General features: G+C 50.6%; 1 protein-coding gene across 1 annotated transcript in view; it reads right to left on the reverse strand.

Moving 5' to 3' along the window:
• CRMP1 (collapsin response mediator protein 1) overlaps positions 1 to 25,997 on the reverse strand; it is a 66,737-nt gene that overhangs the window by 25,107 nt on the left and 15,633 nt on the right. Inside the window, exons 2-5 of the mRNA XM_029948787.1 lie at positions 23,261 to 23,349; positions 18,080 to 18,264; positions 13,171 to 13,335; positions 1,171 to 1,232 (exon numbers count right to left, since the gene is read on the reverse strand). Coding sequence (XP_029804647.1) covers positions 1,171 to 1,232; positions 13,171 to 13,335; positions 18,080 to 18,264; positions 23,261 to 23,349 — 501 coding nt within the window. The remainder of the gene's footprint in view (positions 1 to 1,170; positions 1,233 to 13,170; positions 13,336 to 18,079; positions 18,265 to 23,260; positions 23,350 to 25,997) is intronic.

A 25,997-nucleotide genomic window follows, 5' to 3' on the forward strand; every position in this document is an offset into this window, starting at 1 on the left:
TGTTCCTTCTCCTGGGGGGCTCTCACATTTTGCCTTTGCTCCCCAAGTGTGCAGGACAGCACCCCACCCCGGGACATGTGCTTTCAGATGGAGATGGCACGTGGGGAGGACGCTGAGGGGCACCTTCCAGGACCCCCAGCACTCAGCTCCATCGGCGAAAAGTTCAGCTATGCTAGACAGACTCATGCTACTTTATCATGAACCTGAACCAACTTTGGCCTTTTGGGGACACATCAGAGGCCTCCAGGGCACCTTGGGGTAAGGGAGTCTCTATAATTGCACATGTTTATGTTGGACACCAGACACGAATGTACCTCCCACTGGATACCAAACCACACAGTAGTAAGGAAGAACGGCTTACTGGCACCCATGCGTGCCCAGCACTGCCCCGGAGCCTGGGAGGAGCTCATTGGATCCTCGGACAACCTTTACGAGGCAGGTGCTCCTAGGAGTCTTAAGCACAGAGAGGTTGGGAAAAGCGGCCTTGGGCTGCCCAGCAAGGCCAGAGCTTGCAGCCCACGCAGTCTGGCCATTGTGCCCCTCACCGCCACCCCACCCGCCTTTCTAACCGACAGAGGGCAGGGCGATGATAACAAACCACATTGGGAGCCCCAGGGGCGTCAGAAGGCCAGGTGCCCGGCCGGCAGTCACCCACACTGCCAGAACATCACTTTCTCTCTAGCTGCTGCCCCACATGACAATCGTTTGAAGCTGGCATGGCGGGAGATGACTGCCCTGCACGGATGAGAAAACTGGGGGGCGGGGGGTGACTCTAGTCACTCAATTGGCCGGAGAGACAGCCAGGACTCTCCTCTGGGTCAGAGTCAAGGACGTGGTCCCCAGACTTGCTAGAGCCCCAGAATGCACTGCACTGCTTTTATCTGTAATAGGATCTAAGAGTCTGTCTTTTCAATGAGCTTTTTAGATGATATGGAGGACGAGCTGGGTTTGGGAACCCCCATCCAAGGGACCCCACCCCCACCCCACCCTACTCTAGGAGCCAGAAAGGGGTGGGGACTGGCACAGGTCACTTGGCAATTTAGTGGCCAGACCGGGGCGTGAACCCAGAGCTCTCCCTTGCCCGTTCTGACATCCTCCTTGCCCTGTGCTGTCTGGCCAGACAGCGTGACCCATTCCTGCCCAGGAAAGGAGGCGCGTAGGAGGACCTACCTGGCTATCAGACATTTGGTAGAGATCCTTGTATGCCATGTAGACTTGGAAGGAATTGACACCTGTTTCAAAAAAAAAAAAAAAGAGAGAACAGAAAAGTGCATTTAAGAAAAAAGAAGGGTACCTTTCCAGTCAATCATGATCGTAGTACAAAGGGCTGCCACTGGGACTCTCAGTGGGGACACCGATCCCGGCCTGGGGGTGTGGGCGAGGGTCAAAGGAGCCTTCGAGGGAAGTCACACAGGCTGCATCTGGAGGAGGAGGGGTGGAAGGGAAGGGGGAGCGGGGAGGGACCTGTCTGGATTGAGAGCGGGGTGTGCATGGGTAAGGATGGCCAGGAGGGTGAAAAGACATACGATGTGAAGGGACTAGAAGTGTCCTATGGGGGGACCCAAGGGGCCATCTGTTTTTTTAATCCCTCATTATTTTTATTATGTTAAAACACACAGAACAGAGTTCACCATCACCGCCATCTTGAAGTGTACGATTCAGTGGCTTTTAGTGCATTCAACGTGTTGGGCCACTATGACTGCGATCCACCGGAGCACGTGTTGTTAAAGCAGGAAGTGACACGACCAGGCTTTTTTTTTTTTTTTTTTTTTTTGTCTCAGAAAGACTATTCTGGAAGCAGTGAGGAGGATGGGGGGTGCCTCTGCAGAGCAGCAAAGAGAAATGGCCGCTGGTAGGGTGATGGTGAAAGCAAACGGGACAGGTGTGCAGAGGCTCTGAGCCAGGACGGGAACTGCAGGGCGCGGGAGAGGATTCAAAAAGGCTGAAATGACAGGCTTTCATGTGCTGTGTGGACAGACCAGCAGGAAGCAGGGGACACAGGGGGCTCCTTCCTAACACACCTTCCAGTTGCTTGAGCACAGGGACCACAGCTTACTGTTTTATTTTTTTAATGTTTATTTATTTTTTAATACTTGTTTTTAAAGTTTGTTTATTTTTGAGACACAGAGACAGAGCATGAGCAGGGGAGGGGCAGAGAGAGAGGGACACACAGAATCCGAAGGAGGCTCCAGGCTCTGGGCTGTCAGCACAGAGTCCAACGTGGGGCTGAAACTCACAAACCATGAGATCACGGCCTGAGCACAAGTTGGACACTTAACAGACTGAGCCACCAGGCTCCTCTTAAATACTATTTTAATTTGCACACCCATAATACGTGCTGTGCAGTGAACGCTTGATCATGGAATCCGGACGTGTCTGGATAAAATGCGCTTAAGGCAAAACTATGAAATGAGATTAAGAATTCCTTTGTATGAAATAATGGGGCAGACAAACCAAAAAACTTTTCTTGTACAAAAAACCCTGGCAGCAAAAATTCCTTGTCAAATTATCAGGAAAAATTCAAAGAAAAAGTAATATTCGGAGATTAACATTTAAAGGATCAGTTTCTGGGGGCGCCTGAGTGGCTCAGCTGGCTAAGCGTCGGACTCTTGATCTCAGCTCAGGGCATGATCCCAGGGTCGTGAGGTCGAGCCCCACATTGGGATCTGCGCTGACAGGGCAGAGCCTGCTTGGGAGTCTCCCTCTCCTTCTCTCTCTCAAAATAAATAAATAAACCTGAAAAAGTTAGCAGACAGTTAGCTGAGGGCACCGTGACAGCAACACAGACCACAGATATTTTATTGGGGGGCGTCTGACGAAGTCCTGTTTCTTGCCTGAGTGGGGGAGCCTCATACTAATGCATAATGGCACATTTTTTTATTTGTTGTGGTTTTTCTACTTCTGCTTTACCTTAGGTTAAGACTATTAAAATAAAAGCGAAGAAGCAAAAGCCCCAAGGGGAAACAGTCCTTTCAGACAATTTAAGAAAAAAAACCCCAGCTAACTAATAAAGATTAAAAATTTTTTATTTTATTTGTAATCAAAGTAATTCACACTAAAACCTCAGTACTGCACCACGTTTTAACATATGTTGCCCAGAGCTAGTGAATGTGCATTGAAACGAGTCCCTCTTACATACCGATTTGCACCTGCTTACAAAAACCAATTAAGCGATGCTATCGGGAGTCGTGAACGTCCCAGTATGTCTGGCTGGATAAGGCCCTAGCTGTGGAGCCTCAGGAGGCTCAGTGGGCCCTGGTATTTACCAAACCTCCCAAGTTCACAGATGCCCTCATTAGGGAGGCTGCGTGGAATGCCGGTCCTCAAGGATTGCCCTGAGCACAGACGGGACTGTCACCCCGATCAAAATACCTTCCCATTCCCAGCAGCCCCCCTCTTACTCTACCCACCCCATGACCTTGGAAGCAGCCACATCCGTATCACGTGACTCCAGACCACAGACGTTAGTCCAGGGCTGGGCACCTGGCAGAGGCTCAGCTAAGCCAGGAGGAGGGACAGAGTCCGGTTAATACCCCCAAACACCTGCTGGTCTCTGAAACAGAGACGACACCCAGACAAAGGGCAGGCGGCTGCATTCCCCCATGGGGACACAGAACTAGAGAATGCAGGACAAGGGTGAGCGGGGGAACAGAGCTGGCTCAGAGAGAAAAGCATAGAAGAGCAGGAGGCAAGACTCTCCTGCAAAGGATCCTTGGATACACATCGTTATCCCTCAGGCAAACCTGCTCCGTTCAACTTAAGCCAAGCTCTGGAGGGATTCTGTTGTTTGTGATCAAACACAGGGATGTTGATACCCATATTGGTTAAAGAAAACCTGATTCCTCAACAACAAACAGGTTTCTTTACTGCAGGGCTTCCCCACATTTGAACACGATAACGTGCATCAGGGATATTCAAGAACAGAACAGAGAGCACTTCCCAAACTTATTGGACCCCAGGAGCCCTTTTTCATGGAATATCTTCAAATATTTACTGACTACTTACTTTGCGCGAACACCAACCTAGAAGTTAGAGATACAGCTGTGACCCAGGAAGGAAGAGGCTGCCTGTCTACACTCTACTTGGAATAAGCAATAAGCGAAAAAATAAGGAAGGAACACTGCATGCAGAGATGGTTGTTAGGAAGAAATTAAAGAGGCTGGTAAAATTTCTACAGTTTCACAAGGTTCTCCTTGAATGTGGGCTGCTCTGGAGGTGTGCGCTGACCGGTGGCCTGAAGCGGAAGTGGCGCCATATTGGCTCCCACCCTCTCCGTGGGGCTTCTGGCTCACTTTGGAGCCCCGTGTGAAGGCACTCGGGAGAGGGTCTTAGAGACGGTCCTTTGTTTATCCATTCACCCATCGATGGACATTTGGGTTGCTTCTCAAAATAAATAAATGTATATATATGAAGATTTGTACAACAGAGTGAACTACAATGCAACTCACTGAAAACCCACAATGCTTTTAAGAAAATTATACTCTCTGTGACTAAAAGAGACAGCCAGTTCAAAATGAACTTTCTACATATAGGAAGAAGGCTGAGAAAGGTACTTTGCTGCAAACATGGGCCATATTTATGGAAAACAAACTGTATCTCCAAGGGTCAGGCCAAGAGTCAAGGGGAACAGGAAGCTTTTCTGTAAAGGGTCAGACAGTAAATGTTTCAGGCTTTGTGAATCACATATAATCTCTGCCTCAAAAATTCTTTTTGTTTTCTTGTTGTTGTTTGGATTTTATTTTGAAAAACCCTTAAGAATATAAAATTCCTAGTTGATAGGCTGCATAGAAACAGTCCACGGGCCATATTTGGCCCACAGATTGGAGTTTCCCAGCCATGAACTTGGGCACTACTCCCAAGGAGAAGGATTGGCCTGGATGAAGGAATATTCTCTACCCCCAGAAAGGTCTGCCCAGCAATGTGTCTGGCTGTGTTCCTATGGAGTTACGGCCATGTGACACTCGTACTGTCTCTTTTCCAACGAGACTACTTGTTGTGGTTGTCCTGTCTGGGCCCCCCATCGTAGGTGAGGTGCATGGGGAGGCAGGGGGACATAATTTACCCCTTAACAAGTCTTTGGATCAAGAGAAGCCATACCCAAGGAACCTCATCCATACCCCCACATAAATGCTCATAATGAGATACTAGACTCTAAGCCCGATGCCATAACTGGAAGGAAATTTTGAGGTGGTTGGTGGAAGTGAGACTATTTTGAATGAAGGAGAACTGTACTAATTATGGCCAAATAAGACACAACTTAGATTAAAATGGCCACAAATTCTTTCAAGTTCATCTCATCAGTGGAAGGGTCTTTTTTTCCCCATCCTTTGAATCTGGGGTACTCTTGTGACTCGACTTGACCAATTGGATGCAATGAAAATGATGCCGTGTGAGTTCTAAGCTTAATCTTTGGAGGGCTTCCAGCTTCTACATTTACCTGTTTGAACATGGCCACCAAGGGAAGAGGTCCTAGGGAACCCATTAGAGGACAAGAGATCATGTGTGGAGCATCCCCCTGCCCTCCCCGCTTCTCACAGCCATTTCAGCTGAGGCCCTAAAGTCTGAGCAAGCCCAGGCAAGATCAGCAGAGAAATTGCTCAGCTGAACCCAGACGCAGTGTCAACCAACAGAATCAGACGGTAATTAATGATTGCTGTTTTAAGGCCTAGGTTTGGAGCGGTTTGTTACACAGCAAAAGCTAGCTGATATATAGGACAATGTGATAAAGAGACAATGGAAGTTCTCACAGAAAGATCCAGGAGATTCATACCAATAGTGGAATGACACCTTTGCCTTGTACTTCTGTTCTTAGAAAATAACCAAATGACACAGGCTAAAAACTTAACCTGTGACACTGCCCAGCACCTAGCCAATGTGAGTTTCTCTCTTCTTTACTGGGTTCATTTGTTTCTTTTTTTTTTCTTCTGTTCAATGGTTTCTGCATTAAAGTTTCTATTTTGAGACCGAAACACTGCTGACATCCAACAAAACCAGTAAGTGCTATTAATAGAGGTCTGTGGCTTAGAAAACACAGGCAGGAGTCTCTTCTCTGTGGCTTATAAAAAATTCCATCCCAAGGGAAGCCATTCTCCCTTGCCAAGTCTACACAGCATGCTGGCACTACCGTTTGCTAGAATAACTTCTTGTATTTTGAGATTTCTAAAATAAGCCACAAGTTGCTTGATATAAAGATGGATTCAAGTGCTCAACTGTGGCTGAGCCTGTTCTTGGGAGACGCACAGTGAGCCTGTTCTTTTGGCAACCTGGATGCGGTGTAAAGAGCACCTGGCAAGAAGGAGGTCAGGGGCGAGGCAACAGCTTTGAGGAGTTGAACCTGTGCCCTGGACAAGGGCTCCCAGCAAAGGGAGCACCCAAGGGGGCTAACTCCAGCCTGAGCCCCAGCTGCCAAGCCTGTGCGCCGAGAGAGGGGCGCGTTCTTCCAACAGATCGCCCCAAGAAGGTGCCTTTTTGCAATTCTCACAGAGACACCAGAAGTGCCAGCAGCAAAGAAAACCGACTCCACACGCTAGCTGCTGTGTGACCCTGGGGAAGCGGTTACACCTCTCTGAGTTCAGTTTCCATGTTTTCATTTCATGTGCTTTATTTTGCAGTCCAGTGCTGATGACTGTCAAGATTCCTGAGCACGCCCTCTGACTTAGAGAGCGATGTGCTAAAATGCTTTAGGAAAGGAGACCAGGCATGTTCCTCCCTCCCCTCTTCCCCCCTCACGTACTCATCCATGCAGGAAGGACGTACAGAGAACTTGATTCTATGCCAGATGCATGCTAAGCACTTGGGGTGCAGAGGTGCATACGGGCATCTCTCAGGAACTCAGTCAGCTCCCCAATGTTTGCTGCCCCTCTCCTATGTGCAGACATCTGAGGAAAAGCCCTCGAAAGCCACGTGAGCACCTTGTAACCTATTCTGGGGACTCTACGGAGCCACTAGAGGCATTCACACTAATTACTTTTGTAAATCCCACTTCATGGCTGGGAGAGGAATGCACTGGAGGGGTAAGACTGGGGACAGGGACCAGAGATGAGGCCGAGGAGGAATCGGGAGGAGACACAGTGAGCCGCTACATCAGGGAAGGGACTGTGGGTGGAGACCCACAGTCAGATCTGAGCTACTGCACAGGCAAAGCGATGGATCCAGTGACGGGCGGGGTAAGGAGAGGGAAGGTCACATCGGGACTGATTACTGACATGGCTCCCCAGGTTTCTGCCTTGAGTCAATGGCTGGACAGGGGGGCCCCTCACAGGGATGGAGGCCCAGAGTGATGGACAGTAGAATTCACAGGAAAAGGTAATGGGTCTGGGAGAACCTGGTAAGTCCAAGCCCCGTGTGGGCATCTAGAGAGCTATGTTCTATGTGAACCTAGGCCAGGGTCACAGTGGATGGGTGACTGGAGCCCCAAGGTCACCACCATTCACTGAGCACCTTGGGAAGGAGAAGGACGACCAGGCGGGGCTGGGTGGGACTCCTAAAGGATCCCACCTGTGTTTCGAGGGGACTGCAAGTGCACAGAGGAGGGGAGAGGGCTTCGGCCGAGGCTCCTGATGGTGCTGCTTGCCTTGGGGATAAGAAGGAACGTGTGCACTTAGGAGCCCTGATAATGGCATCCTTCCTAACCCGTCCACCTGACTGCAGACACAGGCCTGGCCAACGAATAAAAGGCAAGAATAATTGCCCTTGGCAGAGGCCAGCCTCTACAGAGGACCCGGGAATTCTTGCTTCCCTCCAGGCCTTTTGGTCCTACCCACCCCTAACCCTGTCTGTAGTTAACCCTTTGGGCCCCAGAGGAGGGCACCTTTGCTGGCTCACCCATCCTGGGGCAGGAGGGTTCAAGTCCTGGGGTCTCCTTCAGGGGATGTGAGGTGCAGCCTGCGACCTGCCGGGGGCCCAGGAGTCGTAGGGGGCTGATGCTCCTTTGGGTCATTCTTAAAACGCTGACACAGGGTGGACACAGCAGGCCCTGAGCCGTCATCTAGCCAGTGGCCCCCAACCCTGCCTTGTATCAGAACAGCTGAGCTTTGCAAACACCCCCTCTGGGAATTCAGGTTCAATGCAGGCCCGGGGCTGGGCTCCGGCAGCTTACCAAGACCTCCTTGGCCCAGAAGAACCAGTGATCTAACCCCAATGCCTCCTGCTTCCGATGAGGCCACGGAGCAGGAGGCCACTGTGCACCAGCCTCAGGCTGGGAACAGACATGAGAAAGACCAACCTCTTCCTGATCATCACAGTCCGAGGGCAATGAGAGCCCTGAGCCCCACAGCCCTGCTTGAGAAGCCCCCTCTGGGGCTGTGGGGGGTCCATGGGGTCCCATCCTGGAGTGCAGAGCAAGCAAGAAAGGCTTCTAGGAGGTGGGGGTGCTCGAGCCCATCCCTGAGGATGACCTTCGCCACTGAACACTGGTTTGGGACCTCCCTGCGTGCCTCAGCTGCACCGAGATTCAGAAGCCAAAGGCCACGGAGTGATGAGCGAGGCTGAAGGCCCTGGCAGGAGGCGGGGTTAAGCATCAGGGATCCTGCCGGAGGAATGACAGTGCCCCAGGTCCCTGGGGATGGCTGTGAGGCTGCTTCTTACCCAAAGCCATTCTACCGAGGTACCTGCCTCTGGGTGGCCGCACAGACACCAGCCCTCTCGCTGCATCCGCGGCTCTGGCAGAGCCTGCCAAGTGTGGCCACAGGCCCCTGGCTCTCCAAGCACTCGTTCCTCCTTCACCAGGGCAGGCTGGAGCAGAACCCCTGTCCACAGAGAGCAAGAAGCCCCTGATGCCCAGGCTCTGGGTGGACTTGGCAGCTCAGCATCCATGGTACCTCAGGAAAAGCAATTCCTAGCATGCACAGCCTACCTCCAAGGTTGCTATGACAACCGAGACCTGGCGTCAAGGTGGAGAATTAACACTGAGCTCAGACCATGGTTTTGCACCTGTACCAGGGCCCTGGCACTGTGGATGAGGGGCCACTGAGCCACCACAGGGCGGTCGGCTAGGGTACCTGCCTGCCATCACACAGCCAGGAGGCGGAAGCGCAGGATTTGAACCCAGGCGGACCACCTGCTGGGATCGTCCCACACCTGCTGCTTCCTATAAGGCCCATGACACTTACAGCTCAGTCCCGGAAACCACCCCCTCCACTGTCGTTTCCCACCCCAACACCAACAGCCCTGCCCAGACAGAGGGTGGGGAGCACCCCATGTCCACCTCCAGCTCCTTGCCCTATTAAATATCCGCACAGGAAAGCACAGACATCTTAACAAAAATGTTTTTCCTGAACACTGTTTGCAACACCAAACAACAGCAAATAGGCTGTGGCAGGTGCGGTCAGGAGCCCCAAGAGGCCTCTTCGGAATGAAGGACTTCTGCCCTGCTCCCCACCGCCGGCTGCTGGAGGAGCTGCAGGCAGATGGCCCTCGGCTGCCAGGCCTGTTTGTACCACCCTCCATGCACAGGGCGGCCTAGCTCAAGGTCATGCCCCAACCCAGAGAGGCCACAGTAAATGCCGGGCTGGTGGGAGGTATGAAGTGCCCGCTGCCCTTGGCTTCCATGAGATCCATCTGAAGGTGCCCAGGTCTCAGAGTCCCTGCAGCCAATCCTGTTTCCTGGGCCTTGCTCACAGAGGTGGACCCTGCAAGTGCCCTGGGGGAGGCAAAATAATGTCTCCCTCCCAAGACTGGACATTCACGCCCTAATCTTCAGGACCTATGAATACATTCCCTTCCCAACAAAGGGAATCTGCAGGTAGGATTAAATCAAGAACCCGGAGATACAGGATCATCCTGTGTTACCGGAGTGGGCCCAGTGGGATCACCAGGGTCCTTCTTAGTGAAAGACAGAAGGGAGAGGGCAGAGTTAATGAGCAGGGAGGCGGTGGCTGGAAGGATGCAGGACCATGGGCCAAGGCACTTGGGCAGCCTGTAGGGGCTGGAGAAGGTCAGGAAGGGGCACGTGGTGGTCAGTCAGTTAAGCGTCCAATTTTGGCTGTCATGATCTCACGATCTGTGAGTTCGAGCCCCACATCAGGCTCTGGGCTGACAGCTCAGAGCCTGGAGCCTGCTTTGGATTCTGTGTCTCCCTCTCTCTCTCTCTGCCCTCCCCTGCACATGCTCTGTCTCTCTCTGTATCAAAAATAAATAAATAAACTTCAGATTTCCGGCCTCCAGAGCAGCCGTTTGGGTTGTTTTCAACCACAGGTTGTCAGAACAGCAACAGGACCCTAATCCACACTCAGGCCTCTTCTGCCTCGGAGTCTGCTCCCTGCAGTCCTGACAACACAGTGTTTCAAAATTCTCCGCCAGGGAGTGGATTCACCCAGCACCTCCATAAAATGGAGGGCTCTCAGGAGAAATGATAGAACGATGATAAAAGCAGTAGTAACTGATAATACAAAATTCAAACCGGGGGCCAGAAGGCCTCTGAGTCCTTTATATACACTCTCTCGTTGGGTCTTCAACCGCTATGCTCCAGATGGGGAAACTGAGGTACAGAGAGGTTGAGGGATTGGCCTTGGGTCAGATTGCTGCTAAGTGGAGGGGTCTGGTTGCCAACATTTTATTCAGGGAAAAAAGCATACTGAAATGGTGCCTGGATGGCTCAGTCAGTTAAATGCCTAACTCTTGATTTCAGCTCAGGTCATAATCCTGTGGTTTGTGGGTTTGAGCCCCACACAGGGCTCCATGTTGACAGTGTGGGGTCTTCTTGGGATTCCCTCTCTCCCTCTCTCTTTGCTCCTCCCTTGTGTGTGTGTGCATTCTCTCTCTCTCAAAATAAATAAATTAAAACTTAAAAAAATAAAAGTATTCTTTAAAAAAAGCATATTGCAGGGGCACCTGGGGGGCTCAGTCAGTTAAGTGTCCGACTTCCGCTCAGGTCAGGATCTCACGGTTGACAGGCTCAAGCCCCATGTCGGGCTCTGTGCTGGCAGCTCAGAGCCTAGTGCTGCTTCGGATTCTGTGTCTCCCTCTCTCTCGGCCCCTCCCCTGCTTGCTCGCTGTCTCTGTCTCTCTCAAAAATAAATAAACATTAAAAAAATTAAAAAACAGCATCCTGCAGATTATGCATATTACAGCTCCCCTTGAGTAAAAATTACGGCTATGTGAGTGTGCACCTCACAAATACACAAACCAGAAAAATGCCTGGAAAGACAAACATGAAATTATCACTTTTTTCGTTAGACACTTCCATATTGTTTCTCAATAAATGTACCCTAGTTCTTAAACTTAAATCAATAAAACACATTACACAGCACGAGTTAGACACACTTAAAACCAAGAACGCACCCAAGAACGGCCACAAGTCATTTCCTTACATGCGTCCAGTCCAGGGGAAAAACTTCTCAGCCCTCTTCCAGGACAATGCAATAAATATGACCCCACAAAATCCCCTCCGCCACCGAGCTCTGGCGCTCTCTTGTGACAGCTCTGTGATCTCAGTGTCCCACCTGACCTCTCCGCACAGTCCCACACCATCAGGCTCCGCTAAAACTGATGCGATGAGGCCCATGGGGAGAGTGGAAAACTGCTCAGGACTTACCACAAGGTGAGGAGAGCAGGATACAAAATGGTAAATTCCCTTGGATTATGACTCTGCACATAACGAGAGGGCGATTCCCAGCCGCTGCACTGGAGGGATATCGCCTTCAGGGGGAGAACTCACACATAAAAAACCCAAACGCGTAAGTGGGCAAAGAACACAAACGGACATTCACATCAAACTACGTAAAATGCTTGCCATGATCAATGACAGAAGAATTGCAGGGTACACTGGCAGGCTGACTTCGGCTCATCAATATGTAGAAGGATTTTGCAGAAGAAATTAACACCCAATGGTGCACACGTGCAAGGAGCTGGAGACACGGGGATGGTGGGCATGCAAGGGTGTGCCTCCTTCAGGAAAGCAATTTGGCTGTAAGTGGCACGATCTTAAAACATGTTAAAACCTTGACCTTGTAAATTCCATCTCTGGAAATCTAAGGAGGCAATTAGAAATGCAAGCAGATGCTTATAGACAAAGATGTTCACCATAACACCACTTGCAGTAGAGCAAACGGAAAACCTAAGTGCCCCATAAAAGAAACTAACTAAGCAAATTAACCATTGCATTCTACATTACAAGCCAGTAAAAATTTACTAATGAAAAGTAATGATTACTCCTAAAATGTTAAGTGCAAATAGAAAGATTCCAAATAACTACCAGCATATCACTATATATGGAGAAAATCGTCTAAATAGACAGGGAATGGAATGCAACACTCCTTAACATTAATACACGTGGTGAGAGGGGTACGGCCGGAAGAAAATAACATGTACCTCCTCTTTATTTTCTGACTCTTTTGCATTGTGGAGACTACACTCTTATAATGAGAAGACATAGCATCGATATCTTAAAAATTGAAAACTCCCTCTAGGTCTCCTTGAAGCCTCTCATTCATTTGAGGCTGCCTCTTCAGAGAGCATCTAGAATGGTCCCTCTCCAGACAGACCACCCCTGCCCTAGTTCATTCTGTTCTCTTGCTCTTTGCTTCATGTATCTTCAGTTTAAGTCACCTCATCCTTCTGCACACTGTGAAGTGTCTACACTGTGCAGGGCCACTCGGTGTGAGTGAGTCCAGACAGACAGGAACTGGGCTGGGTAGAGACAATCCCCCCACTCAGAGAGCTCAGGCTTTAACAGAAGAGCCAGACAGAGAACCAGTGTCCCATAATCCAGGGACCAGGGGTGGGGTGTGGGCGGCAAAAAAGGGAAGTTGAGAAGGTGCTAGTTGAGCTCGGGAAGCAGAGTAGAAGAAAGGGCGGTCCTGGCAGGGTATTCAGCATGAGCACTGGCCCAGTGCTGAAGCAGGGTCAGGGGGTGGCATCCAAGCTAACAAGTACCCCACATACGTGTAGGGAGAGAAAGAGAAATGAGACTAGATCGGCAGGGCCCTGTGTGCCAGGCTAAGAAATCAGGCTTTCTTCTGTGAACAGGGGGATGCCTCCAAAGGGCTCAAAGAAGAAGACAACAGACCCCTTAAAGGGGATCCAGTTTTTCCATCGTTTGTGCGGCAGTGTGCAGCTCATAGCTGGGCTCACAGCAGATGCAGATAAAGGGGTTTTTCACTCTACACAGACAGACCCACCAAAGAGCCAGGAACTCCAGAGCTGGGCCCCCGTTCTGAGCCTTTAACTGACCTTTGTCCTGCACCAGCACCTCCAACTCCTCCCGAACGCCATCGGACCAGCTTGTGATGTCCACGTGGAGGGAATAGTCACAGCAGGATTTGGTGTCAGCTGCTTCATGCCATTTCTCGAAGGAGGTCAGCAGGCTAGACCCAGGTTCAGGGACAACATGGTCAACTGCAAAAGAAGAGTATTTGTCACATTCCAAAATGTTTAGGACCCACGTTGTTCCAGTGGTAGGCTCTGATAGTCTCCTCCCTCCATCATCACCATCACCATCGTCACCATCACCACTGTCACCATCAACACCATCATCACTGTCACCATCATCACCATCACACCATCATCCCCATCACCATCCACCATCGTCACCATCATCACCATCGTCACCGTCACCATCATCATCACCATCATCACTATCATCACCATCACCATCGTCACCATCATCACCATCGTCACCGTCACCATCATCATCACCATCATCACTATCATCACCATCACCATCGTCACCATCACCACTGTCACCATCACCATCATCATCACACCATCATCACTATCACACCATCATCACCATCATCACCGTCACCATCATCACCATCACACCATCATCATCACCACCATCATCCCCGTCATCTCTGTCATCAGTATCACCATCACACCATCAGGATCACCACTTTAATCATCCCTATCACTATCACCCAGTCACCAACACCATCACCACCGTAATCATTACTATCAGTATCACCCAACTGTCAGCACCATTGCTGTCATCACCATCATCACCATCAGTTCCATCATCACCGTCACCACCGTCACCATCACCATCGTCACCATCACCACCCTAATCATCACTCCTACTTCCATCACCAAGACCAACATCCTCATCATCACAACCCTCTTCATCATCGCTCTTACACCGTCATCACCAATATTGCCATCAATGTCACCATCATTACCATAACCATCAGCAGTGACACCGTCACCACCATTGTCGTTGTCATCTTCAGCAGCAACAACAGTATCACAACTATTTATTGAATGATTACTATGACTATTTATTGAGTAATTAGTATGATTACTACACCTCTTCCATAAACTATCTCATTAAATCCTCACAACTACACCATGAAGGGAATGTTAATATCTCCATTTGCAGATGAAGAAACTGAGGCTCAAAGAGGGCAAGGAACTGGTCTAACATCACACAACTAGTTAAGTAGCAGGAAGATCCCCAGAGTCTCATCTGCTCTGAAAAGGTGGAAAATACCTTGGAGACTAAAAGGATGTTAATTTCATCACCCTTTTTTCCAAAATCTTAAACGTAAAGCAAATGAAAGGGGAGATGCCTGATTTTGAACCCTCACTTGGCTTCATATTTCCCTCTAGCTACTGCCCTGTTTCCCTAACATCCACCCTTTACAGCCAGATGTGTATAAGAATAATCCTAAAAAAAAAAAAAGAATAATCCTTATTCTCCTGCTCACTCCTCCACCCATCTAAAGCATTGGCCTTCACTAATTCAATCTCCATGTCTCTAGATTTCATGGAAATGTCCAATCCTGACCCCACTGGACCACTCAGGGCACAGTGAACCATTCCCTCCTCTTGGCTTTTATGACAACATGGCTTTCTGACTTTTATTCTACTTCTGCCATCATTTTTCCTCAGTCTCCTTGTAGAATCTTCTGTCTCTACTTGGCCAATAAATCATCAAATTCTTTACGGTTGGTCCTGGAATGTTTTCTTCAATGTAACTGATTAAAATGCACCACTCCCTCTTAGCTGCAGAACTCAGAGATCAGGTGTTTTCCTGACCTCTCCACCAGGCAAACTCAAAAGCTCTTCAAGATTAAAATGTCCCAAAGCTCATGCAACATCGTTACCACTTGGAAACCTGGTCCCCAGCACCTCCTCAGCTGTGTGGAAACCACCTTAGTTCCATACCATCCATAGGATCCAAGGGGTCATGCTTGACATTTCCTTTCTCTCAGATACTCCCATGTCCAACCCATCACCAAGTACTTAGATTTCCCTCCTACGTTTCCCTGGAGCTGTCCACCTCTGTCCACCCCATGGCCCCACCCATAGTCCTAGACACCCTCTCAGTGAGCTACTGCTGCAATCACTTCGCACCAGTCCAGCCACATCTGGTCTAGGCCACCCTATTTTGATCTCTTTAAAACCCAAAGCAGATCAGCAGATATATCACTCTTTGTTTAAAATCCTTCAACAGCTGCTCATTGCCCATATGAAAAAGTCCAAAATCCTTACCTCAGCCATCGAAGCTCAGCATACCAGCCTCACCTTCCAGTCTTTTCTCACCTGATTCTACTCCTAAGTCTCTGCACTCATGCCTCATGGGCCTTTTTCAGTCTCTTAAATACAAACTGTGTTCTCCCATCACAGGGTCTTTGCACATACTGTTCCCTCTTCCCAGGGCTCTGCTCTCCTCCACCCTCTTCACCCAGTTAATTCATTCTCATCCTAAAGATCCCTGCATGAATGCCACTTCTTCAGGGAAGCCTTCCCTGAATGCGTTGCCCCTCAGTTCAGAGCTCTGGGCACCTTTCTGTTGTTGCCCTAATCACAGATTATAGACTTGTATGTATAGTCGTATATGATTTGTAACTCCCCACGATCCTGCAACTGCTGGAGAACTAGCACCATGTCTGCTCTGTTCATCCTCTTCCCCAACACCTAGCACCATGCCTGGCACAGAACAAGGCAACAAGGATCTGCTGAATGAAAAAACGGGGTGGGGACTCAGAACCTCACTGCCTGTTCCACCCCCTTCCTATGGTCCTCTTGCTGTTTTCACAGGTTCTTGAAGCTCCATGAAACACACTGTGAAAACCACTCTTTTACAGATAAGGAGAAGGAGACCCAAAGAATGGGTTAGGGGCCTCCCCAAGAGTCGCAAAGCTCATGATGGGGGAAGAACAAAGGGGGACTCTGGAGACCCTGACTCCTCCTCTGGGGCTCTGTCCTCTACCCCACACAGGTCACCTGAGCTTGGAACTTCCATCTCCACCTCTCAGAGCCATTCGAGCTCATATTTCCAAGTACTTACCGTGTGCCACACACTACACTCAGGAACCTCATGTATGTCTCCCAGCAACACTATGGTGGGGGGAGGCTCATATTATAAGACCCATCCTATGTGGCTCCTGGGGGGCTCAGTTGGTTAGGCATCCAACTTTGGCTCAGGTCATGATGTCACTGCTTGTGGGTTCAAGCCCTGCATCAGGCTCTGTGCTAACAGCTTGGAGCCTGGAGCCTGCTTCAAATTCTGTCTCCATCTCTCTGCCCCTTCCCTGCTCTCTCTCTCTCTCTCAAGTTCTCTCTCTCAAATATAAAAAATAAAACATAAAAAAATTAAAGCCATCCTACAGAGAGGCCAAACACTGCCCACAATCATCAGCTATGATTAATCAGGATCAAACTTGGACAGCTGGGGTCCAAGTACAAATCCATCCAGATCCAGCATCTGGGATCCTCCCACTCTCCCAACCAGCAGATACAAAGGCTGCTTTTTGGAGAAGGGATCAGGCCTGTGCTTGCCTTGGGAGCTGGGCCATCCCCTCCTGGCTCACTAGAACAAGGCAGTTCTGACACAAGAGCTCCACCCACAGTGTACTTCCAAAGGGGTTCCTTGGAGGGAGAGAGATGGGCAGGGCTGTGGCCAGCTCAGGGATGAGCCGCCTGGATGCAGAGAGCCGAACAATTGAATAACACTGAAAATCAACTGTTGCTTATTTAATTAAAAGGTGCACCTGGGTGGCTCAGTCAGAGCCTCCTGAGACCAAGCCCTGTGTCAGGCTCTGTCCTGACAGTGCTGAGCTTGCTTGGGATTCTCTCTTCCCCTTTCTCTCCACCCCTCCCCAACTCATGCTCATTCTCACTCTCTCTCTTCAAATAGTAAATATTTTTGAAAACCATTTATTACAGTGGAATCCAAGAAAGAAAAGCTATTTTAAAAAATGTATATAGGAGACTGCAAAGTGCAGTAGAGGAAGAATCCAGCCTCCAAAGACACCACTGTGGTGCATGGCATTATTTGTGCCATGGTTCATGGTGGGCAGAGTGCAATCCCAGTGACTTTGAGCTTGGCCATGTGACTTGCTTTGGCCAACAGAACTTCAGCATGTAAGCAAAGACAAAAGGTGGTAAGAGAAGTGACAAGTTCCTGCCAGACCCTTATTGCCCTTCTGCCATCTTCCAGGAAAAGGGCACAGTTGATGTGGCCATTGGTTCCAGGATGAGGGATTCCATGGTGTCCCTCAGAACCCAACCCACAGCCTGAAGCAGACCCATTTTAGTCTAAACCCTGGTCCCTCAGATCTTGGACCAAGAAAAACAAGTGATGTTTGAAATTTGGGACTATTTGTTATGTAGCATTATCACAGCATCGATACTGACTAGTACAACCACCTCCCCACTGTGTAACCTCCAGTATTTCACCTTTGTTAGTCTCTACTTCCCCATTTTTCATAATAACACCTATATGACTGGTTTCTAAACTTCAGCCATGTGCACACCAGGTTCAAGAACTTTTCTTTGTCTTCTTACAATCTGTATCATTCTTTCCTTAATAATTTTTCTTTAAATCAGTCCATAGTTTCTAAAAATATAAACCTTCATTTTACTCTCTCAAGAAACAATAATACTCACAATGTGCTAGTCATTTAATTTCAAATACATTAAAATAATTTAAGCTTGTAAGTGTCTACTGCCAATAAAATTGTCTGTTTTACCAGTGGCACACATAATATATTGGCCTTTATGGTAGGGCTGTGGTGAGTTATATTAAGTGGTCCCCTGAGCAAAGTGCCTGGTATCTATACTGAGTGCTGTGGTGCTGCTGACGCTGCCGGTGGTGAAGAACCCAAGTCTCATGTACTCAAAGCGGGGCACAACTCACTGATCATGGTGGTCCCGCCGGCCAGCGCTGCCTTGGTCCCTTGGAAGAAGTCATCGGCGGTTGTCATTCCCTGCGAGGGCTTCTGCAGGTACGTGTTGACATCGATGCCTCCGGGAATCACCATCCGCCCGTTCGCCTCAATGGTCTTCACGCCACCAGGAACTATTAAGTTCTCTCCTATTTGTCTGGAAACAAACAACAGAAATGGCCTTGGGCTCTTCAAAGAAAAACATGATGGCGGTCAACTGTGCGGCGTCAGTTCCAGTGGGTAAACATTTCTGAGCCAGGTCCTACGCGGGGCTCTGGGTGGACAGAGAAAGCTCAGGCAGGATTCCTGCCCTCGAGGGGCTCATGGCCTAATGTGGGGGAGAAGCATGCGGGCAGGTGGTTACAGTCCAGGGCAGCAGAGGGGTGGAGAGCATAAGGCGGGCTGCTTTACCAGCCTGGGAATCTGGGAAGGTTTCCAAGGGAGGTGGGGGCAAAGGGTTCTCAGAGCAGCCTGTGGCTCCAGAGTACTTCACGCTCTCTGTCAACCACTTCAGGGACACAGAGGACAGTGATTGTGGGAGCAGAGTCCCCTCAGCTCTGCAAACTTTGGACAGTGCTGTGGGCTGACGTGTGGCCCTCCCAAAAGCTATATGTTGAAGCCCTAACCCTAAGGACCTCAGAATGTGACTGTATTTGAAGACCGGCCTTTACAAAGACAATGAAGGTAAAAAGAGGCTGTTAGGGTGGCCCTAATCCAACAGGGTTGGCGTCTTTGTAAGAGACGAGCAGGACATAGACCCATAGAGAGGACTGATCACATGAGAACACGGGGAGAAGACAGCCGTCTACACACCACAGAGAGAGGCCTCAGAGAAACCCACCTGCCGACATCCTGACCTCAGACCTCCAGACTCCAGACCCGTGAACGCATAGATGTCTGCCGTTTAAACTGCCCAGCCTGCGGCGCCCTGTTATAGCAGCTGTGGCTAGCTAATACAGACAGACAACCGGGGTCTTCATTTTTACTCTCAGGAGCAAGGTCCTCAGGAAAGCCGCTAGACTCTCCAGAACCCACAAGAAAAATCCACACACATGGTAAAACCTGCCTGGAGGGAATCCCACTGGGGATGGCAGAGCTTCTCTGCACCTGCTGACTATCACTCCTGTGCCCAAATGCACCAGGGGCCTGCCAACTCCCTCCAGAAGGAGGGGAAACTCCAAAGGGAGGAAGAAGAGAGAAGAGCCTAAGATATTCGAAGGCTTGCCCTGTGTGGTGGTCCTGTGGTTCCAACGGGTGTTGGAGCCAGAGTCAGAGGACATACGGGGGACAGAGGGGAGGCTCAGCCAGAACCAAGACAGATACGACAGCGTCCAAGGTCAATGCCTGGTGAAGACCACTAGATCTGAACATGAGCAATTTTTATTAAAAAAAAAATACAGTTGGGGCACCTGGATGGCTCAGCCAGTTAAGACTCTGACTTCGGCTCAGGTCACAATCTCTCAGTTCATGGGTTTGAGTCCCATGTCGGGCTCTGGGCTGACAGGTTGGAGCCTGGAGCCTGCTTTCTGATTCTGTGTCTCCCTGTCTCTCTGCCCCTCCCCTGCTCATACTCTGTCTCTGTCTCTCAACAATGAATAAATGTTAAAAATTTAAAAAAAAATACAAGTGTTCTGAACTCTTCAGATGAGGCGGCAATATCCTAAGTCACAGGAAAACACCAGTAATGAAGATACAGGAAAGCTCGCTTTGGTGACCGCCATGCCAGGCACCAAACCGAACACACACCCAGTTGGCAGAAAGGGATCCTCTTGGACCCCTGGGCAGGGCTGGTCCAGGCAAGTGGGGCGGGGGGACAGTGGTCATGGGGCTCCACCTGGGGTTCTTGCACAGAATTGGGGCGTCACACACTATCTGTCCTGAGAGTGAAAATAAGTCTGGCGGAAGCACAATGCCGGGACCACGACCGCTGCGACTCCCACGGCCACGGCCACTGCCGCTTCCAACGCTAATCTCCTTCCCTCCGTAATTTCCGTCTCCATGTGCAGACTCCTGCCGTGCCCGATCCTCCGGCCGTCCAGCTCCAAGCACATGGCTGGATGTCAGGAACCAAAGGGTGGGGGTCCCGGAGGAGACGCCCTCGAGCCTTCCAGCAGGACCAGGCCACCGCTGAGCACTGGCTCTTCTCTACACTTCGTGGATCATCTCATTTAATGCTTCAAATGGCTTTTAAAGAAGAAGGGGTAATGTGCAAATGCCGAATGCTGGCAACGGCTTGGGGATGATCCAGCCTGGGCATGGGCTAGACCCACCCAGCACAGCCCAAGGGGGGGGGGGCGCGGCCGGTATCTGTGGAGTCTGATTGGGTCTGTGACTCAGTCACCAGCACGTACTGCTGTCCAGGGCCCATCTTAAAGGCATGACAGCCGCCTCTCTTTACAGGAAGTAAAAGAAGAAAACAGAACTCAGAGAGGTATGGTGACTTGACTGAGGCCACACAGCAAGTCAGTGGTGGCTCTGGACTCAAGTCAGGTCGCCCTAAATCTAATATCTAGGCTCTGCCCACCAGCCTTAACTGCCTTCCTGCTTCCCTTGTATAGAGGAGCAGATTCTCCCCAAACTGGGATTAAACCAAATGAAACCCTCGGTGCATTAGGTGGAAAAACCTAAAAGGCAATGTGTGTGGAAAAGGAGAGAGGAGAAAGGGGGCTCTGTGAATTGGACAGACGCCCCCCCCAACCCTGACACATGCTCAGGAATTTTCGGGGGCCAGCGTTTAAGTCACCAGCGCTTAGCAAACTGGACAGAACCTCAACAAATCAGATTCTGCACAAACACAGCCGAACAGCTGTTAGGAAAACTCGGTGAACAGCCACAAAATGAAAGGATTCTTGGGGTTCCATCAAAGGGAAGGGAAATAACTGAGCCTCCTCGTGCCGGGTGGTGCCCAGGGTCAGCGCGGGCGGTCCCTCGGGGTCTCAGCCCTCCCACACCTGCTTCCTGGCCAGCAAGGGTCCGTCTCCTCATGACCACCTGGAGACTGATCTGCACAAACATATACAGCAAGCACTTCATAAATGCAGCCCAGCCAGGGAGCTCTTGCTCCATGCACACATCTGGACTGCAAGACTCTTGGGGGACTAACGTCAAACCCCCGTGAGGCTGCTGGGAAGGCGGTCCCACAACAGTGTCAGCATCCTCCACCCCTCACGCCTTAGACCCCCTCCCCCCAGCCAGGGTTGACCCTGGCGTGGCTGTGCCCTTCTCTAAGCAGGGGGTGGACCTAGGGACCTCGCGCCCCCCACCACGTGCACCTTTCTCCCTCCGGCCCCAGGCTGTACTGTGGCCGAGCCCAAGGTCCTGCACGGACAGCTCAGGGTTCCTCTGCTTTGCTTGCAGCGCATACTCCTGGTACCTGTCTGTACCCGGCACGGGGCCAGGCCCCAGGTGGGGAGGCCCTCCGGGGGGGGGTCCCTAGTCAGTGCCACGTGCAGCATGAGGGGCGCGGGGACTGGCAGGCAGGCTGGCCAGCAGGAGTATGCTCCCAACTTGAGGGTCAGGGAAGGCTTCCTGGAGGAGGAGCTGCACAAGCCGAACCCACAGGATAAACAGGGGTTGGGGAGAGGGGGGTGCAATGAGAAAGAAAGAAGGGGTGAGGTGCTCCAGACAGAGGGTTTATGGGTGCAGGGTTCCAGGCGAGGCCTGCCGGGCTAGCTCTGGGGCTGGCATGTTTTCAGTGCACCTGAGAGGAGCTGAGAGGAGAGAATCGCCTAGCAAAACAGAGGCCTGGGCTGGACGTGAAGCGGCTGGAGTCTGGGGCTGGAGGTGCGTCGGCAGAGGGGGGCAGAGCTGGGCTCCTCCTGCCCCTCGTCCTCCCCGCTTCCCCCCTGCCTCCTCCCCAACCCTCTCCTCCTCCTCCTCCAAGCCTACATGGGCACCAGATGGTCCTGTTAACAGACTCCATTCCTGTCTGACCTTCATCTCACGCACGTTCCCCTCTGCCTCTCCTTCCCGTGCCAGCACCCCAGCTGGGTACTGCGAGTCTCCGGCTCCTACTCTTCCCGACTCCAGGGGAAGACGCTGATCAGATAGCGGATCCAGGGCACTCGTTCCACGAAAGGAAAAGAGCTGAACCTCTCCATTATGAGCCAGTGAAGTGTGGGGGCCACATCCAAACCACTGTGTGGACTGTGCCCCCCCGAACTTGTATGTTGAAGCCCTGACCTCCGGCATCTGAGAATGCGACTGTATTTGGAGAGGGGCCTTTAACGGGTGAGTGAATTAGCACCAGGCCTTAGGAAGGGGCGCTGATCCCATCAGACTGGTGCCCTCGTAAGAAGAGGAAGAGGTCCCCGGGGTGCATGCGCAGAGACAGACACCCATGGGAGGACAGCGAGAAGACGGCCGTCCGCAAGCCAAGAAGAAAGACCTCAGAAGGAACCATCCCTGCAGAACCTTGACCCTGAACTTCCAGCCTCGAGATCTGTGACAAGTGAATTTCTATTGTTGAAGCCGCCCAGTCTGAGCTCACTGGACGTCACAGCTAGAGAGGAAGCCGATCAGGAGAAAGTGCAGGAGACTTCAGTCCCCATGCACATCTTTTATGTAAGTGCCACGGCCCTTTCGGGACATTCTTCCCTTCTCTCCCGCCCCCCTGGACCCAATCCAGAAATTCCGGGCAGGTGGAAGAAAGAGCTGTGAATTCAGTCCTATGAACTAGGTTGACACCTGAGCCTTGCCCCTAAGTGACACCGCAATGTGGGGCAGCTGGGTTACCCCACTAGCACGCTGTTTTCTGTGACGGGACAGGGGCCAGCAGGTGTGCGTCCCAGCTCCCTGTGCACCTGAGGGTGTGCAGAAGGCTCGCACGGCACGGCACCCAGTAACTGCTTAGCTCCCTTCCCACCAGCTGTTTGGACCTCGTCCGGCCTCGAATGTCTCCACCCCTGATATTCACAGGACGTAGCACAGTCGTTCGGGGCAGAACGCCAGCTGTCCGCTCCCCTAAGGGCCAGGCAGCCCGGGAGACTGGCTCCGTAAATGATGTGTGTTGGGGGCGCCTGCCTGGCTCATCTGGTGGAGCGTGTGACTCTTGATCTCAAGGTGGTAAGTTCGAGCCTCACACTGGGTGTAGAAGTTACTTAAAAAGTAAAATCTTTTTTTTTTTAAAGAAAGGTGTGTTTTGGTCAACCCACTTTATAAGTCCATCTTCCAGGTAGACGTCAGCATAGAAAGACTGGTCATCGTTGATGATTCGTCCACCTTTGATGAGGAGGCGGTCACTCTGGAAAGCCAAGCAGAGTAGTAAGGGTCATTAGGAAAAAGCCAAGAATTTCTTTTAACTTTTGATATAAAATTATGCAAGTAGTTTCAAAAGTAAAGAAATGACATAAGAAAGGCCCCTTGTGTCCATCACCCAGACTCAAAGCCTTCGACGCCTTCCCGTTCACATTTCACCTATTCTGTGCCTCCCACCAACACCTCTGTTTTGTGTTTGCCGGGGTGTTTTACAATAAAATCCCTAGCACTCTATCACATCACCTCTAAATACTTCAGTTCATATTTCTGACCATTAAGGAGTTAAAAAAATTTTTTGAAGTTTGTTTACTTATTGAGAGATGGAGACATCATGAGTGGGGGGAGGGACACAGGGGGAGAGAGGGAGACAGATTCCCAAGCGGGGTCCAACGCGGGGCTTGAATTCACGAAACCGCGAGATCGTGACCTGAGCTGAAACCAAGACTCGGACCCTTAACCACCTGAGCCACCCGGGCGCCCCAAGGAGTTTTCAAACAAACAAAACCACAAGCCATCATGTCAGCGAACCCAGCTGACATTAATTCCTAGGCCACGCTCAAATTTACTTGCCTGTCTCAGAAATGTCCTTTTCCCATGGGCGGTTTGAGTGGGAATCCATCCACAGCCCCCACCCCGCATGGGATCTGTCCCGCCCTCCTCGCCCTCTGGTGCCATTCATCTGTTGCAGAAACTGGGTCATTCATTGAACATAATTACTTAAGGCATTATTATTGCATATAATAAAACTCAACTTAGAGATATTTTTAAAACTACCAGAAAGACTATAAAATAAACACAACCACCCCAGAATGACCTCCAGTCAACCTTCTGACGTTTTTCTCCACCGTTTTCCGCGAATCCCCATGGTGGCGACCATAATGCACACATCCATTCATCATCTGTGTCCCATCAGATGCTGGCGCACTGCCTCGGCTCCCAGCCCAGGACCAGGCCCCGAGGAGCCAAGAGGAACCAGGGACACAGGGGAATGTGTCCTAGTGGCAATGATGGAGGGAAAGGCAGCTTTACAAGCCTTGGGTGCAGGGGATTACAAAAGGAAAAGGGGGGCCCTGCCATGGAGGCAAAGTTAAGGAGCTGTCCTCCTAACCGGGGGACAGGCAAGACCAGCTCACCCCTAGAAAATAAGTTGAGATAAAGTGTCCCAAATAACCAGTGGAAAGAAGTCTAGGTAGGGCGAACATTCAGAGTCTCGGCAGAGAGAACTGGTAGCCAAGGCCCAGAGGCAGTAAAACAAAACAATACAAAACAAAACCCACAGCACATTCTAGAAGCCAAAAAGAACACAACTGTGTCCTTTTTGGCATTTTGCCATGAGGTATCCCAAGTTTTTACATGCTCTTCATAACCGTAAGTGTCTACAAAATATTCCACCTCATGGATACACAGTAAATGGTTTCACTAGCTCCCTACTGTTGGGCATTGGAGTTATTTTTGAGCTTTTGCACTGGTGACATTGCTGCAATGAGCGTCAATGAGCGTCTGCACACAAAGTGTTTTGACTTCTTGGTTCCGTTCCCAGAGGCATAACAATTGGGTCACACAGTGTAAACCTCATTTGTGGCCCTTGATAAATATGACCAGATAGCTTCCCAAAAGTATCGCCCCTATTTGCCTTGCATTAAATCACCAAGCACCCTTGGTGATCATTAATAATTGTTCATTTGCATTTCTTGGAGGCTGAGATTGTTTTCGTTTGTTTGGTTGTTTTTGCCATCCGCTTATTTTGTACTTGCACTATCTCCTAGATGGAGATGTAGTGATGAATAAATAAATCACAGGCTCTCTGTCCTTAAGCCCCAGGCCTTGGGTAGGGAGACAGAGTGAACAGACATTAACTCCCACTTCCGAGGGAGTTTCCTCCATGGGTTTCCCTGAATGCAGAGCCTGAGACAAGGATTGGAGGCAGGTTGTGGATCCAGGAGGTGACTGCAGGAACGGCCTGGAAGTAGGGTTAGGCACAGAAATCCAGTGCACGGTGCGCACTGATCTGGCTAACACTGGGATTAACTGGGGCTTGGTCTCACCCGGATCCTCAGAGGAACGGTACAGAATCCACATGGCATCAACCAGAAGAAGGCAGAGGAAGCTGTACAAGCCCAGAGAAGAAGGGCTAACCCAAACTAAAGAATCAGGGAAGCCTTGCTGAGCAGAAACAGAGCACACAGCCTGCAGCTCACCACCCGCTGGCGGCATCTTGCATCAGCACTGTATTTCCTTCAGAGTGAAAGCCAAGGTCAGTGAGACCCTACGTAATCTGGAATCCCACCACCTGGGCAGAGTTCACTCTCTCACTTGCTTCAGGTCTCCATTCAGTGTCACTTACCTGAGAGCCCTCCCGCTGCCTGCCCTGTTTGGAAGAGCAAACCCCACACCCCCTACCCACTTTGCTTCATAGCCCTGCTACAGTGCATCTGACGCACTATAGGTCTCCTCGTTTGTCTAACATGTGACTCGCCCACTGACATCAGAGCTGTGGTGGTCCCCCACTGGCTGTGCCAGACACTACTCATAGGAGACACCTGCATACATGCTGATGTAGATGATGGTGCACCTACACTGTGCCCTACAAATGTCCTTACAAGACTGCTAGTTGCACAGAGGTAGAGATTTCAT

The sequence above is a fragment of the Suricata suricatta genome, chromosome 1, assembly GCF_006229205.1.
Source record: "Suricata suricatta isolate VVHF042 chromosome 1, meerkat_22Aug2017_6uvM2_HiC, whole genome shotgun sequence".
Taxonomy (NCBI): domain Eukaryota; kingdom Metazoa; phylum Chordata; class Mammalia; order Carnivora; family Herpestidae; genus Suricata; species Suricata suricatta.